Source organism: Triticum dicoccoides, chromosome 6B (genome assembly GCF_002162155.2).
Source record: "Triticum dicoccoides isolate Atlit2015 ecotype Zavitan chromosome 6B, WEW_v2.0, whole genome shotgun sequence".
Taxonomy (NCBI): Eukaryota; Viridiplantae; Streptophyta; class Magnoliopsida; order Poales; family Poaceae; genus Triticum; species Triticum dicoccoides.
This window is the reverse complement of record NC_041391.1, coordinates 18,536,309-18,549,908: the sequence shown is the minus strand read 5'-3', so window position 1 is coordinate 18,549,908 and position 13,600 is coordinate 18,536,309. Positions and strand designations below refer to the sequence as shown.

General features: G+C 43.4%; 1 protein-coding gene across 1 annotated transcript; it reads left to right on the top strand.

Annotated features, from left to right (window-relative positions):
- Positions 1 to 8,128: 8,128 nt before the first annotated feature.
- LOC119323657 (agamous-like MADS-box protein AGL80) lies at positions 8,129 to 8,832 on the top strand. The gene has a single exon (XM_037597361.1). The coding sequence runs from the start codon at positions 8,129 to 8,131 to the stop codon at positions 8,810 to 8,812; it is 684 nt and encodes a 227-aa protein (XP_037453258.1). The 3' UTR covers positions 8,813 to 8,832.
- Positions 8,833 to 13,600: the final 4,768 nt, after the last annotated feature.

Genomic DNA, 13,600 nt, shown 5'->3' with positions numbered 1-13,600 from the left:
TGACCCCGATTTAGGTGAACAGTGCTTGGTATTTGTTGATGTAGTAATCACACGATTGCTTTTCTAACATGAATGCAAAGGATAACTGAAATCACAGCGAGTGCAACTGTCATGTTTCATTATATTATACTTGTGCTTAGATTACGACATGATATATCCTTCCCTGGATGAATTGTTTCTGACTAATACGATGGTCCAACAAATACTGCTATCTGGAATTGACTGTGCTCATACAAGGCTGGCCAGTGTTGTCTGACGTTGTATAGTGTGGTACCTAACAAAATGGTTGTGCTCATGTTTGCTTTAATAGAACAGGGTAATATAATGTCCCCCGGGTATGAGGATTTGCTGGACGTGTAACTCAGTAAATCAGTTAGTTGGACTCACCGTGCCTGTAGAAGTAGGGAAGTGATATTTGGCATGAGTAAATTGCCCAAATGATCTGCAGTGCACCAGCACATGCTTGCTTATAGTTTGTTTTCTATTACTATTAATAGTTTATATTGATCTAGCAAACCTGAATATACATTTCGATGCTACATTTGATAATCCATTCATCACACCTTTTATTCATTAGGAAGCACTCAAAGCCCTTTGGCATGCTTCTTTTCCTAGGACTTAACTTCTAGGACTAGTATCAAATCAATGGAAGGAGATGGGCTGGCAAGGGAAAGATCCATCCACAGATTGCAGGTATTGTTTTGTTCCTTCATTCCCACACACGCCCTTGACGAAATAAATAATTTCTTAATTCGATTTTGGATCCGGAATCATATATTGTGCTGGAATTACAGGGGTGGAGGTTTTATCTCCTTGGAGAATTTACTTTACTTCGCTAAGAACTATCTTGTGAGTACAATTCCCTTTACTGAAGTGCTGGTTCAGATTCATCGCTGCTTCTCACCAATTGCTAGGCTTCAAAGATTTTCTTTTAGCTAGAACAGGGAAGAATCTAAGGACTTATGTAATATAAAGTTGTAGGAATCTATTCAGCTAGCAATGGAACCCTTCCTCCTTTGAAAATTGAACAACTAATGATCCTTCGCTACTAACGGCAATGCATAATATTTATTCTAGAATTATTAAGATAGGTAATATTTATATTTTTATATGTTTGGCCTTTCATTCATCTCAATGAGGCACTTTTTGTGCAGAAATCCTTCGAGGAACTCCTTTGTAAGCAGATGGTGACAGAGAATTGTGGGAATATCCATTTGCTATAGCTGGAGTAAATATTACATTTATGCTCATTCAGATGCTTGATCTTCAAGCAGGCTTGTTCTTTAAACTTTTCTGTGCTTCTTGATTGGTTGATAGATTTACTTGTATGTAAACCTTCCCTCGGGCAAATTTTGTAAACTGTGAAAGTGATTTTGCAATTGCAAATAACATATATCTCCAACATGATTCCAAGTCTGAATTCTTTAGTCATGTCTTCGTTTGCAATGACACCGACATGATTTGATATGTGTGCGTTCCAGCTATTCCTAAAGCCAATGCATAGACCACCCTTGAACTTACTGTTTCCTTATCAACACTGTAAGCTGCTGCAATGGCGCTGCAAAAACTCTTCTATACCATCACCGCCGGCCGCTGCCCAACAGCCACCGGACGGTCCACGGGCATAGGCCAGCACGGCGAGTCAACCGACACATGACCCCCGCAGCGGAGCTACTACCCAGGGTAGTGTAGGCAAATAACTTCCTTCTCTGAATTTGATCATCTTTTGTAACATATCAAAAATAATCTAAAGGTGTAGCTGTATTAGTTTGGTCTAGATTCTTTTGTTTACATTGGCTAACTTGATATTGTAACAAACGAGAACTAAAGGCACTGATTAATGCTAATGATTTAGTAACTACAAATTTCTGTGTTGTTCTGTGATTGATAAATGAAGAAAATACCCTACCGGATCTGCACAAGGACAAGAACTAACAAGCAGTTTTCACTTTCCCGACCTGGGCGCAGGGATGTGATCATCGCGGACTACCGCAACCCGGTGGGCATCATGCTCTTCAACAACTCGGAGATGGACTTCGCCGTGAAGCCCGGTGACTGCGTCACATAGATGATTGTCCAGGTGATTATGATGCCGGAGGTCGCCGAGGTGGAGGACCTTGACGCCATCGTCCGGAGGTTGTCGAGGTGGAGGACCTCGATGCCATCGTCTGGAGATTGCCGAGGTGAATGACCTCGACGCCTTGGTAGATACATTTACAGAAGTGGTTTGGTTAGGTTGGTGGTGGGACGCCAGGGAAGGTTTATTTGATGGCTGTGTGCATCTGATGTATAAATGGGATCTCATGATTTCTTTGAGTTGAGATTTTCAATGTTGTATACATGAACGCTGCAAGTGCTAAGAATGTAAGTGCTAAGATGGTTCTGTGACCTTTGCACTGGATGTGTCTTGATTTCCATCCATAAATATTTCATCTAACTTTTATTTTTTTTTATTTTTAATTACTTAGCAGTAGCGTGGGGGAAGAAGGGCATTGTACTAGTACTTAGGAATAGTAGTAGCGTGGGTTAGGAATAGTAGTAGCGTGGGTTGGGCGTGCTACTACTAACTTTTTAGCTGTAGCGTGGGGTAAAACACACGCTACTGCTAAAATATAGATGTAGCGTCATAGCAGTAGCGTGGGAACCTACGCTACTGGTAGTCCAAAAATCCACGCTACTGGTAAGGTTTTTCCTAGTAGTGAAAGATTGGTTTGTGAAAGCGTGTTCTTCTAGTTTACATGATAATAATGATGAAGATGTAAAAGTGATTGATGTGACTCCTATTACATATTTGTTTTCCAATATGAATCTTGATAAATATGGGACTGGAGATGAGTCAACTTTAGTTAAAAGGCGTCCCAATGATTTGGAGTTTATAGATCTAGATGCAAAAATTCATAAAAGTGGGATTGAAGAGGTCAAAACTTTAAGTAGCAATGAACCCACTATTTTGGATTTCAGGAATTTAATTATATAATTGTTCTTTAATAGATTTTATTTCCTTGTTGCAATCCGTGTTAAATTCTCCGCATGCTTATAATCAAAATAAAGCTTTTACTAAACATGTCGTTGATGCTTTGATGCAATCTTATGAAGAAAAACTTGAACTAGAAGTTTCTATCCCTAGAAAACTTTATGATGAGTGGGAACCTACTATTAAAATTAAGATTAAAGATTATGAATGTTATGCTTTGTGTGATTTGGGTGCTATTGTTTCCACGATTCCAAAAACTTTATGTGATGTGCTAGGTTTCCGTGAATTTGATGATTGTCCTTTAAATTTGCATCTTGCGGATTCCACCATTAAAAAACCTATGGGAAGGATTAATGATGTTCATATTGTTGCAAATAGGAATTATGTGCCCGTAGATTTCATTGTTCTTGATATAGATTGCAATCCTACATGTCCTATTATTCTTGGTAGACCTTTCCTTAAAACGATTGGTGCAATCATTGATATGAAAGAAGGAAACATTAGATTCCAATTTCCGTTAAGGAAGGGCATGGAACACTTTCCTGGGAAGAAAATTAAATTGCCTTATGAATCTATTATGAGATCCACTTATGGATTTCCTACCAAAGATGGCAATACCTCGATCTATTCGTGTTTTTATGCCTAGCTAGGGGCGTTAAACGATAGTGCTTGTTGAGAGGCAACCCAATTTTATTTTTGTTCTTTGCTTTTTACTCCTATTTAGTAATAAATAATTCATCTAGATTCTGTTTATATGTGGTTTTATGTTTTAGTTAGTTTTTGTGCCAAGTAAAACCTTTGGGAAGACTTGGGTGAAGTCTTTGCGATCTTGCTGTTAAAAACAGAAACTTTTGCGCTCACGAGAATAGCTGTCATTTTTTACAGAGGAGTTCTTTTAGGTTAATTATTTTTGAAGAAGATTAATAGACAAATTCCTCACGTACATAAATTTATTTCAGAATTATTGGAGTTACAGAAGTATTAGAAATTTAGAGATTGCTACATACTGTTCTGTTTTTGACACATTCTGTTTTTCGTGTGTTGTTTGCTTATTTTGATGAATCTATGAGTAGTATCGGGGGGTATGAACCATATATAAGTTGGAATACAGTAGGTTTAACACCAATATAAATAAATAATGAGTTCATTACAGTACCTTAAAGTGGTGGTTTATTTTCTTATACTAACGGAGCTCATGAGATTTTCTATTGAAGTTTTGTGTTGTGAAGTTTTCATGTTTTGAGTAAAAATTTGATGGATTTTGGAATAAGGAGTGGCAAGAGTCTAAGCTTGGGGATTCCCAAGGCACCCCAAGGTAAAATTCAAGTACAACAAAAAGACTAAGCTTGGGGATGCCCCGGAAGGAATCCCCTCTTTCGTCTTCGTCTATCGGTAACTTTACTTGAGGCTATATTTTTGTTCACCACATGATATGTGTTTTGCTTGGAGCGTCTTGTATGATCTGAGTCTTTGCTTTTTAGTTTACCACAATCATCCTTGCTGTACACATCTTTTGGGAGAGAGTCTTCTATGTTGTCACTTTCATATACTAGTGGAAATTTTTCATTATAGAACTTGGCTTGTATATTCCAATGATGGGCTTCCTCAAAATGCCCTAGGTCTTCGTGAGCAAGCAAGTTGGATGCACACCCACTTAGTTTCTTTTTGAGCTTTCATACACTTATATCTCTAGTGCATCCATTGCATGGCAATCCTACTCACTCACATTGATATCTATTGATGGGCATCTCCATAGCCCGTCGATACGCCTAGTTGATGTGAGACTATCTTCTCCCTTTTTGTCTTCTCCATAACCACCATTCTATTCCACCATAGTGCGCTCACGCACATGTATTGCGTGAAGATTGAAAAAGTTTGAGAACATCAAAAGTATGAAACAAGTGTTTGGCTTTCCATCGGGGTTGTGCATGATTAAAATACTTTGTGTGATGAAGATAGAGCATAACCAGACTATATGATTTTGTAGGGATAGCTTTCTTTGGCCATGTTATTTTGAGAAGACATGATTTCTTTGTTAGTATGCTTGAAGTATTATTGTTTTTATGTCAACATTAAACTTTTGTCTTGAATCTTTTGGATCTGAACATTCATGCCACAATAAAGATAATTACATTGATAAATATGTTAGGTAGCATTCCACATAAAAAATTCTGTTTTTATCATTTACCTACTCGAGGACGAGCAGGAATTAAGCCTGGGGATGCTTCATACGTCTCCAACGTATCTATAATTTTTGATTGTTCCATGCTATTATATTATTCGTTTAGCATGTTTAATCTGCTTTAATATACTCTTTTATATTATTTTTGGGACTAACCTATTAACCGAAGGCCCAGTGTTAGTTTCCGTTTTTTGCCTATTTTAGAGTTTTGCAGAAAAGGAATACCAAATGGAGTCCAAACGGAATGAAACCTTCGCGATGATTTTTCTTGGACCGAAAGCAAACCAGAAGACTTGGAGATGAAGTCGGAGACGCAACGAGGTGTCCACGAGGCAGGAGGGCGCCCCCCACCCTCTTGGGCCCCTCATAGCTCCACCGACCTAGTTCTTTTGCATGTATATACTCTTATACCCTAAAAACATCAGGGGAAGCCACGAAACCACTTTTCCACCGCCGCAACCTTTTGTACCCGTGAGATCCCATCTTGGGGCCTTTTCTGGCGATCCGCCGGAGGGGGATTCGATCACGGAGGGCTTCTACATCAACACCACTACCTCTCCGATGAAGCGTGAGTAGTTTACCACAGACCTTCGGGTCCATAGTTATTAGCTAGATGGCTTCTTCTCTCTCTTTGATTCTCAATACAAAGTTCTCCTTGATGTTCTTGGAGATCTATTCGATGTAATATTCTTTTGCGTTGTGTTTGCCAAGATCCAATGAATTGTGGATTTATGATCAAGATTATCTATGAATATTATTTGGTTCTTGTCTGAATTCTTATATGCATGATTTGATATCTTTGCAAGTCTCTTCGAATTATCAGTTTAGTTTGGCCTACTAGATTGATCTTTGTTGCCATGGGAGAAGTGCTTAGCTTTGGGTTCAATCTTGCGGTGTCCTTTCTCAGTGACAGTAGGGGCAGCAAGGCACGTATTATATTGTTGCCATCAAGGATAAAAAGATGAGGCTTATATCATATTGCTTGAGTTTATCCCTGTACATCATGTCATCTTGCTTAATGTGTTACTCCATTCTTATGAACTTAGTACTCTAGATGCATGCTGGATAGCAGTCGATGTGTGGAGTAATAGTAGTAGATGCAGGCAGGAGTCGGTCTACTTAACACAGACATGATGCCTATGTTCATGATCATTTCCTTAGAGGTCATCATAATTATGCACTTTTTTATCAATTGCTCGGCATTAATTTGTTCACCCACCGTAATACACGCTATCTCGAGAGAAGCCACTAGTGAAACCTATGGCCCCCGGGTCTCTTTTCCATTATATTAAGTCTCTTTTCCATATTATTGAATCTCGTTTACTATTTACAATCTTTACTTTCCAATCTATACATCAAAAAATACCAAAAGTATTTACTTTATTATCTCTATTAGATCTCACTTTTGTGAGTGACCGTGAAGGGATTGACAACCTCTTTATCGCGTTGGTTGAAAGTTCTTAATTGTCTGGGCAGGTATTCGGTGACTTGTGCGTCGTCTCCTACTGGATTGATACCTTGGTTCTCAAAACTGAGAGAAATACTTACACTACTTTGCTGCATCATCCTTTCCTCTTCAAGGAAAAAACTAACGCAAGCTCAAGGGGTAGCAAGTTGAAATGCTCGTATCAAAATAAATTGATTTTGGATGTTGTTTCTGGATGTACGATGGAGCCGTTTCTAGATGCTATTTTCTGAGTCTAGATACCGTTTTAGCAGGGGATCCGTAACTTCAAAAAACCTGAAAGAAAAATATGGCACTTCCAAAAATTGGAGTACAAGCTTGCGCCAAAAAGGTGGTTCTCGGGGAGCTACCATGTGTCCACACACCTCTTACACATGCCCCAAGATCTAGGCGTGTTAGTACGGCATGTGGACCCACCTATAGTTTTTGTATCTTGCATGCTATATTCATGTAATTTATAGATTCCATACTAACCTATTCACTAAGTACCATAGTTATAGTTGTTGTTTTCTATTGTTTTTGGTTTACCGGAAACATGCATTTTCTGCAGATCAGAAAAATTAAATTAAAATGTTGCATACATTTTTCGACTAGAAGCCCACCTAGGGGAAGGGGGCGTTTACTATGTATCTCACCTCCCCCTATAGTATGGACTTCTTATTGACTTGATAAATCACGTAAATCAACGTTTAGTTTTCTCCTTCTCTGCCCATGAGTGATTTTCATAAAATGTGCCAAACACTGTGAAGAACTCATGCACATGGTTAGATCAATAATCATGTTCTCATTAACATCAAAATCAACTTGGGGACATCTATGTCCTTCCAGTTGTGTGTTAAATTTTGTTATCTAATTATATAACAAGGTAATTGTATGGGCAGGCTTGCATATTATGTTGAAATGTGTTAACGAATATGACCAACAAACAACTTGATCAGCGAGCAATGATAGTCAACCCTGGATATATAGAACCTCATTCAATTCACATATAGGAAAATTGGCTATTAGTCACCCAACATGCATGATCAATTGGTTTTTCATTATGGGATAATTTAGATACATTACTCATTAATACTTTCTTAATTTTGTTACAAAAGAATGGATGGTCGACGGGGTGGTCTATATTTGGAATAAACATCCAACTTTGGATAAAATTAAACTGGAAAATTAATTTGGCAATACATTACTAAATAGGAATATCCTAGTACTATGCGCCTATAGGTAGAAACCTTCCATATCTTTTACGGCTCAATTGAAGAGAAATTTTGTATTGATGGACAAAATCTATGATCTTAGGAAAGTAAATCTTAAAGTTTTAAATAGACACCAAATTTACAGCTGGGCACAATTAAGACCTGCCTCCAAGTCAGCCAAATCCTCCATTGGCATGGTTCTACCCTCCTCATCGTCACAGACCTCCACTATAAATCTACCCTGCCTCCCTTGCTTTTAACTCATCCAAACTAGCAATTTTCCTTCCTTTGCAGATTTTTTTCCTCAGTCAACAATGGCTCGCAAGAAGGTGGCCCTCCGGTACATCCGCAATGACTCAGCGCGGCAGAATACCTTGAAGAAGCGCAGCAAGAACCTGATGAAGAAGGCCGATGAGGTGACCACCTTGTGCAAGGCCAAGGCCTGCGTGCTGGTGTATGGCGAGGGCGCAACGGTGCCAGAGGTGTTCCCATCCCATGCTGAGGCGGTGGCTATCTTGAAAAGGTTTAAGAGCATGCCGGAGGTGGCGCGGCTAAAGAAAACGATGGACCAGGAGAGTGTCCTTAGTCAGCGCGTCGCAAAGCTCCGAGACCAGGTCCAGAAGACTAGGTGCGAGCTCCAAGACCGTGAGACCAAGTTTCTCCTGCATGAGGCCATGGTCAGCGGCCGCCTCCCTGTAAACATCGAGGAGCTCACAACCATGGGTTGGAAGTTGGAGTTAATGCTCAAAGGCCTGGGCGAATGCATCACAAAAATGAGCGGGCAGCCTCCAGTCTACCAAACGCAGGCACCATACATCACCGGCAACATGGACATGGGGCCTCCAGCCATGTATCAGGTGCCGCCGCCACAGCAGGAGGGTTGGCTTGAGACAGTGTGGTCCGAAGGGGACCTTGGCACCCAGATCTACAATGGCCAGAGTACTGGTGGCCATGATGGCACCAACTTCGGCTTCTTTCCTAGTCATATGAATATGTAAGCAGGGAGAGGATCTCTACATGTAGGGCATGCCCATCTACATGTGCCTCATCTCCTTTTATTTAGTTTTTTCATGGCTAATAAGACTCATGCATGGATGGCATCATGAATAAGATGAGACAATCGGTCTCAGTCTTTCTCTTTGAGCAAAGGAAATTTTAATTTTGTTGTTGAAATTGTTATTGTGGATCTCTTCCATGCTCTAATTTTTTATCAGTTGGTTGAAACTTTTAGGTTGTACTTGCTATTTATGTCAACATGTTTTGTCAAGCATACTTTTTAATAATAAAACGAGTTTTTATGGACTCTAGCATTGCATGAGCGATCCAACCATAAGAGTTACATCCCACTTTCTGCATAGCAGGATGCACACCGCCTATAAAAATCCTTAACATTCTAGAAAAAAGAGAGCACATATATTGAAAATCTCATGTACTAAAACATTTGCGCTACGACATTTCATTTTGAGAAAATGTAGAGATAACATTAAGCGCCAGGATGGTGGCTTCTACACCCGCAACATCTTTGGCAAGTTTCAAAGTGGTCGGTCGGTTTCATCATCAATCGAGTCCTAGGCCACCCCAGAGAGGGCATTGTGTTCGAGCTATACTCAAACTACTACCAGAACCCCCAAACTCTATTGGCTGCATATTGTGATGGAAGATGGGGTATATGAATGCAACTGCCACTACTTTGAAAATGAATGGTGTGATTTGTGCACACGTAATCAAGGCGATATTGTACCTCAATGAGTAAGTTATTCCACAATGGTACTTGCTTGAGAGGTGTCGGAAGCAGCAACAACAAACATGGGCGATGTTAGGCACCTGCTGAACTTTGGACTCCCCTCCACAATACTAAGCTAGTCCCAACTTGTGCTATCTGCAAGACTCTCGGATAACTAGCAAACGAAAGGAAGTGTATGTAATATGCAAAAAATTACAATATCATGCACCATAGTTAGTCTTTTTTATATGTAGACCCTTATAGATCAAATCCAGCTCGGTGGATTTTCATTTTCTAAGCACACATCAAATAAAATGTGATATCATGTGTCAAGTACACTATCGAGATTGAAATGCATGTAATGTAATTGCAAATAGCAACATATCTTGAAGCATCAGTAAGTAGTAGAAAAGCTGCACAGGGCACTCGGCAAACCCAGTGACATGTGTCCCTAACCACCGCAAAGTGAGAACGTTGTAGTGGTGAACCGTATTTTGGCAAGTGTCAACTAACAAACACTCACCAAAGACTTCTAGTTTCTTTTCTAGATGCTCAAAATGTTTGACGAATGCCCAACATAGAGCACTTGATTTCTAAAAAGAAGACAGAGCACTGGACAAACCTGTTTCTTTTCTTTTCCTTCCTTTCTTTCCTTTGTTTTCTTCTATTTTATTTTCTTTCTTCTCTTTTTCCCATTTCTTCTCTTTTTTCTTTTCTTTCTTTCTTTTATTTTATTTGCTTTGGTTTCTACTCCTTTCCCATGTTTAGAAAATCATTTTATGCAAATGGATTCAAATACTACTATTCAAAAGCAAGTATGCTCATTGATATCAAATATTTTTCTACGTAGGTTTTTAATCAAGGGATTTTTGTTAGTAGTGTCACAAAGACACAAACTATTGGAACATGCAATTTATACATTTTACAGTTTTGTATAAAGAGGATAACATATAAAACTTGATATATCTCAATGAGTACATTTAGAGTACACTTATTTTTTCTTTCATTTGAAAATTATTTCCAGCACTACTCCCTCCATTCATGTTGTGCATATATTTTGAATATTGCACTATGGACCAAAACAGCAGTTCTGCAACTAACCAGTCCTAACTAGACCTGGGCACTTTCAGGCGGGGCCGAGTTTTAAAAAGCCCAATCTCGAAATCACAAGCCCGAGCCCAATCCGGGCGAGTTTTGTTCAAACATGTATGTGGCTGCAAATTCAAGCTACGGAGTACAATTTAGAATCACAGCCTAAAATTATACGCATTACAATTCAGAACGAAGGGAGTACTAAAACCATCGTATATCCCTAGAAAATAAGAATGTAATTGTAAAATTATGTATTCTTTTTTTAATGAAAATTGAAAATTATGTATTCGTTTTTCGAAATGAAAATGAAAATTATGTATTATTTTTTATTCACATTTGTAGTCAAATTATGTAGAGAATGGATATAAACTCCTCAACCAGGATTTCGGTTAAGCACAGGCTATTTCTGTAATTTTTCCATCGTGCGTACTCACATAGTGTAACTCGATCCCGTTTCTCAGATTTCCACCGACGGTTCCAAACCCACCGGAGATCTCTCTACTTCGCCGCCGGCGCCACCATGCTCTGCCTCCGAGGCTGCATCGTCTCCGGTATCCTCTCTTCTTTCTCCACCTCCCCCATCTCCTCTCTCCACCGCCTCCTCTCGGCCGCCGCCACTGCCCACCGCGTCTCCCCAAACCCTAGCTTCGCCGTGGAGGACTACCTGGTCGACACCTGCGGCCTCACCCGGCCCCAGGCCCTCAAGGCCTCCACCAAGATCTCCCACCTCAAATCCCCCACCAACCCCGACGCCGTGCTAGCCTTCCTCGCCGGCCTCGGCCTCTCCGGTGCCGATGTCGCCTCCCTCGTCGCCAAGGACCCCAGGTTCCTCTGTGCCAGCGTGGAGAGAACCCTGTCACCCATTTTCGACGCCTCACCGGCCTCGGTCTCTCGCGTTTTGATATCACACGCCTCATCTCGCTCACCGCCGGCGGCTACCATTTCCGCTGTAGATCCATCGTCTTCAAGCCGCAGTACTACCTGCCCCTCTTCGGCTCCTCTGAGAACTTCTTCCGGGTGCTCAAGCAAGGCTGCTACCATCTTGGTGCTGACCTCGAGAGGAAGGTCAAGCCCAACGTTGCACTCCTACAGGAGTGCGGGCTAGGTGCTTGCGATATCTCCAAGCTGTGCCGCAAGGTGCCGAGGCTGATCATCATCAAGCCAGAGCGCGTCCAGGCGATGGTTGCAAGAGCTGAAGGTCTTGGTGTGCCCCGTGGAACTGGGATGTTCAGGCACGTGTTGGATGCTATCGCATTCCTCGGCGAGGACAAGATCGCTGCCAAAATGGGCTACTTGAAGAAGACGCTCAGGTGGTCAGATACTGAGATGGGCATGGTTGTGTCTAAGAATCCGTTTGTGCTGACGAGGTCAAAGGAGTCACTACACCGTAAGTCCGAGTTACTCTTCTCCGAGGTGGGGCTGGAACCGGCCTACATTGCTCGTTGGCCAGGAATACTCACTTGTAGCCTGGAGGGCCGGCTCAGGCCCCGCTACTACGTTGTAAAGTTTCTTATGGAAAACGGATTGCTCAAGCGCGACCCGACTTACAGTACTGTTTTCAAGGAGAGGGACAAGGTATCTGCGAAGATATTCATTTGCCCTCACAAGGAAGCTGCGCCGCACCTTGCTCAAGACTATGCTGATGCTTGCAGAGGCGAAATGCCGACTAGATTCATATTCACATGAACCGATAACTGCCATGAAAATCTGTAGATGTGTATGGTGCAACAAAGTTTTCACTCTGCACAATCAGCAGGTAATTCACATTTGTGTTTTCCCCCCTAATAGATGTTGGGTTTCTGCTGTAGTATATCTATGCCACATACTGCTTTGGTCGTTGCTAATGCCTGTGAAACTGATAATCTAATTCCTGAACCCCATAATTTAATATCTCCGCTCCCCCGCTCCCCCGCTCCTAGCCGCCCCCGTGCCTAGCCGCGCCGGTGGCCACTCCGGCCCCAGTGGGCACCCACAGCCCCTCGCAGGCCGCCTCCCCGGCCCCGGCTCCCCTCCCCGATGGACATCTCCCCTCCTCCCCCCGGCGGACTGCACCCGGTGTCGCACTGGCTGGCTTCCAGCCCCTCCTCTGCTGGATCTGGCTCTATGGCGTCCTCCTACCGCGACGCCGTCCGCGCCTCTCCCACCCCTCCCACTGGCGACCTGCAGGCCGGCCTCACTCCGCCTCGCCGGCCCGGACCGCGGTCGGAGCTCCACCGCGTCGCCCCGCCGCTGGAACAGCCGTGGCAGGTGGCCCGGGACCACCGCAGGAAACGTCCGCGCCAACCCCGTCCACGACCGCGCCGCCCCGACGCGCCCCCGCATCCCCGTTCCTCGGCCGCGGCCAGCGGCGGGTGCCCCCGCTGTCTCTTCCCCGACCACCCGCTCGTGGACTGCCGCAAGGACATCCGTTGCCCGCGGTGCAGGTTCTTCGGCCACAAGGTGCGTGCTTGCAACGTGCCTCGCGCCTCCCTCCCTGGCCCGGGTCCGACCAAGCGGCCACGCGCGGCGCCCCCTCCCCGGTGCCCTCCGTCAACGGTTCCGGCCTCCCCGTGTCCTCCGGGCAGGCCTCACCGACCCCGTTGCCGCCCCCCTCCCCGCGCTCCTCGTCGACGTCCTCGGCCGCGGCGCCAACCCCGTGGCCCTCATTGTTGTCATCCTCTTCTGCGGCGTCCTCCTCCTCATGCACTCCCACCGTGATGTCCGTCCACCCCTCCCTCCGTCCCGCCACTGTGACGTGCTTCCTCCAGTGCTCCGACTAGGTCGACGCCGCCGAGATCGCGCTCTAGCGCGCCCTGGTCGCCACAGTTGTCGGCCACCGCACTAGCGTCTCCTGCACTGATGTCACGGGTCTGCTCAGCGGGCGTTTCGACATCCCCGCTGATGAGTTCTCGGTCCACCAGTGCGGCCCGGTGCAGTTCTTGATCCGGTTCAGGAACATGGAGGACCGAGCCCGGGTGGCTGCTGGCGTTGC

What these genes read in the sequence shown, in the direction of transcription:
- LOC119323657 (XM_037597361.1), top strand. Translation starts at nt 8,129, where the DNA reads ATGGCTCGCAAGAAGGTGGCCCTCCGGTACATCCGCAATGACTCAGCG.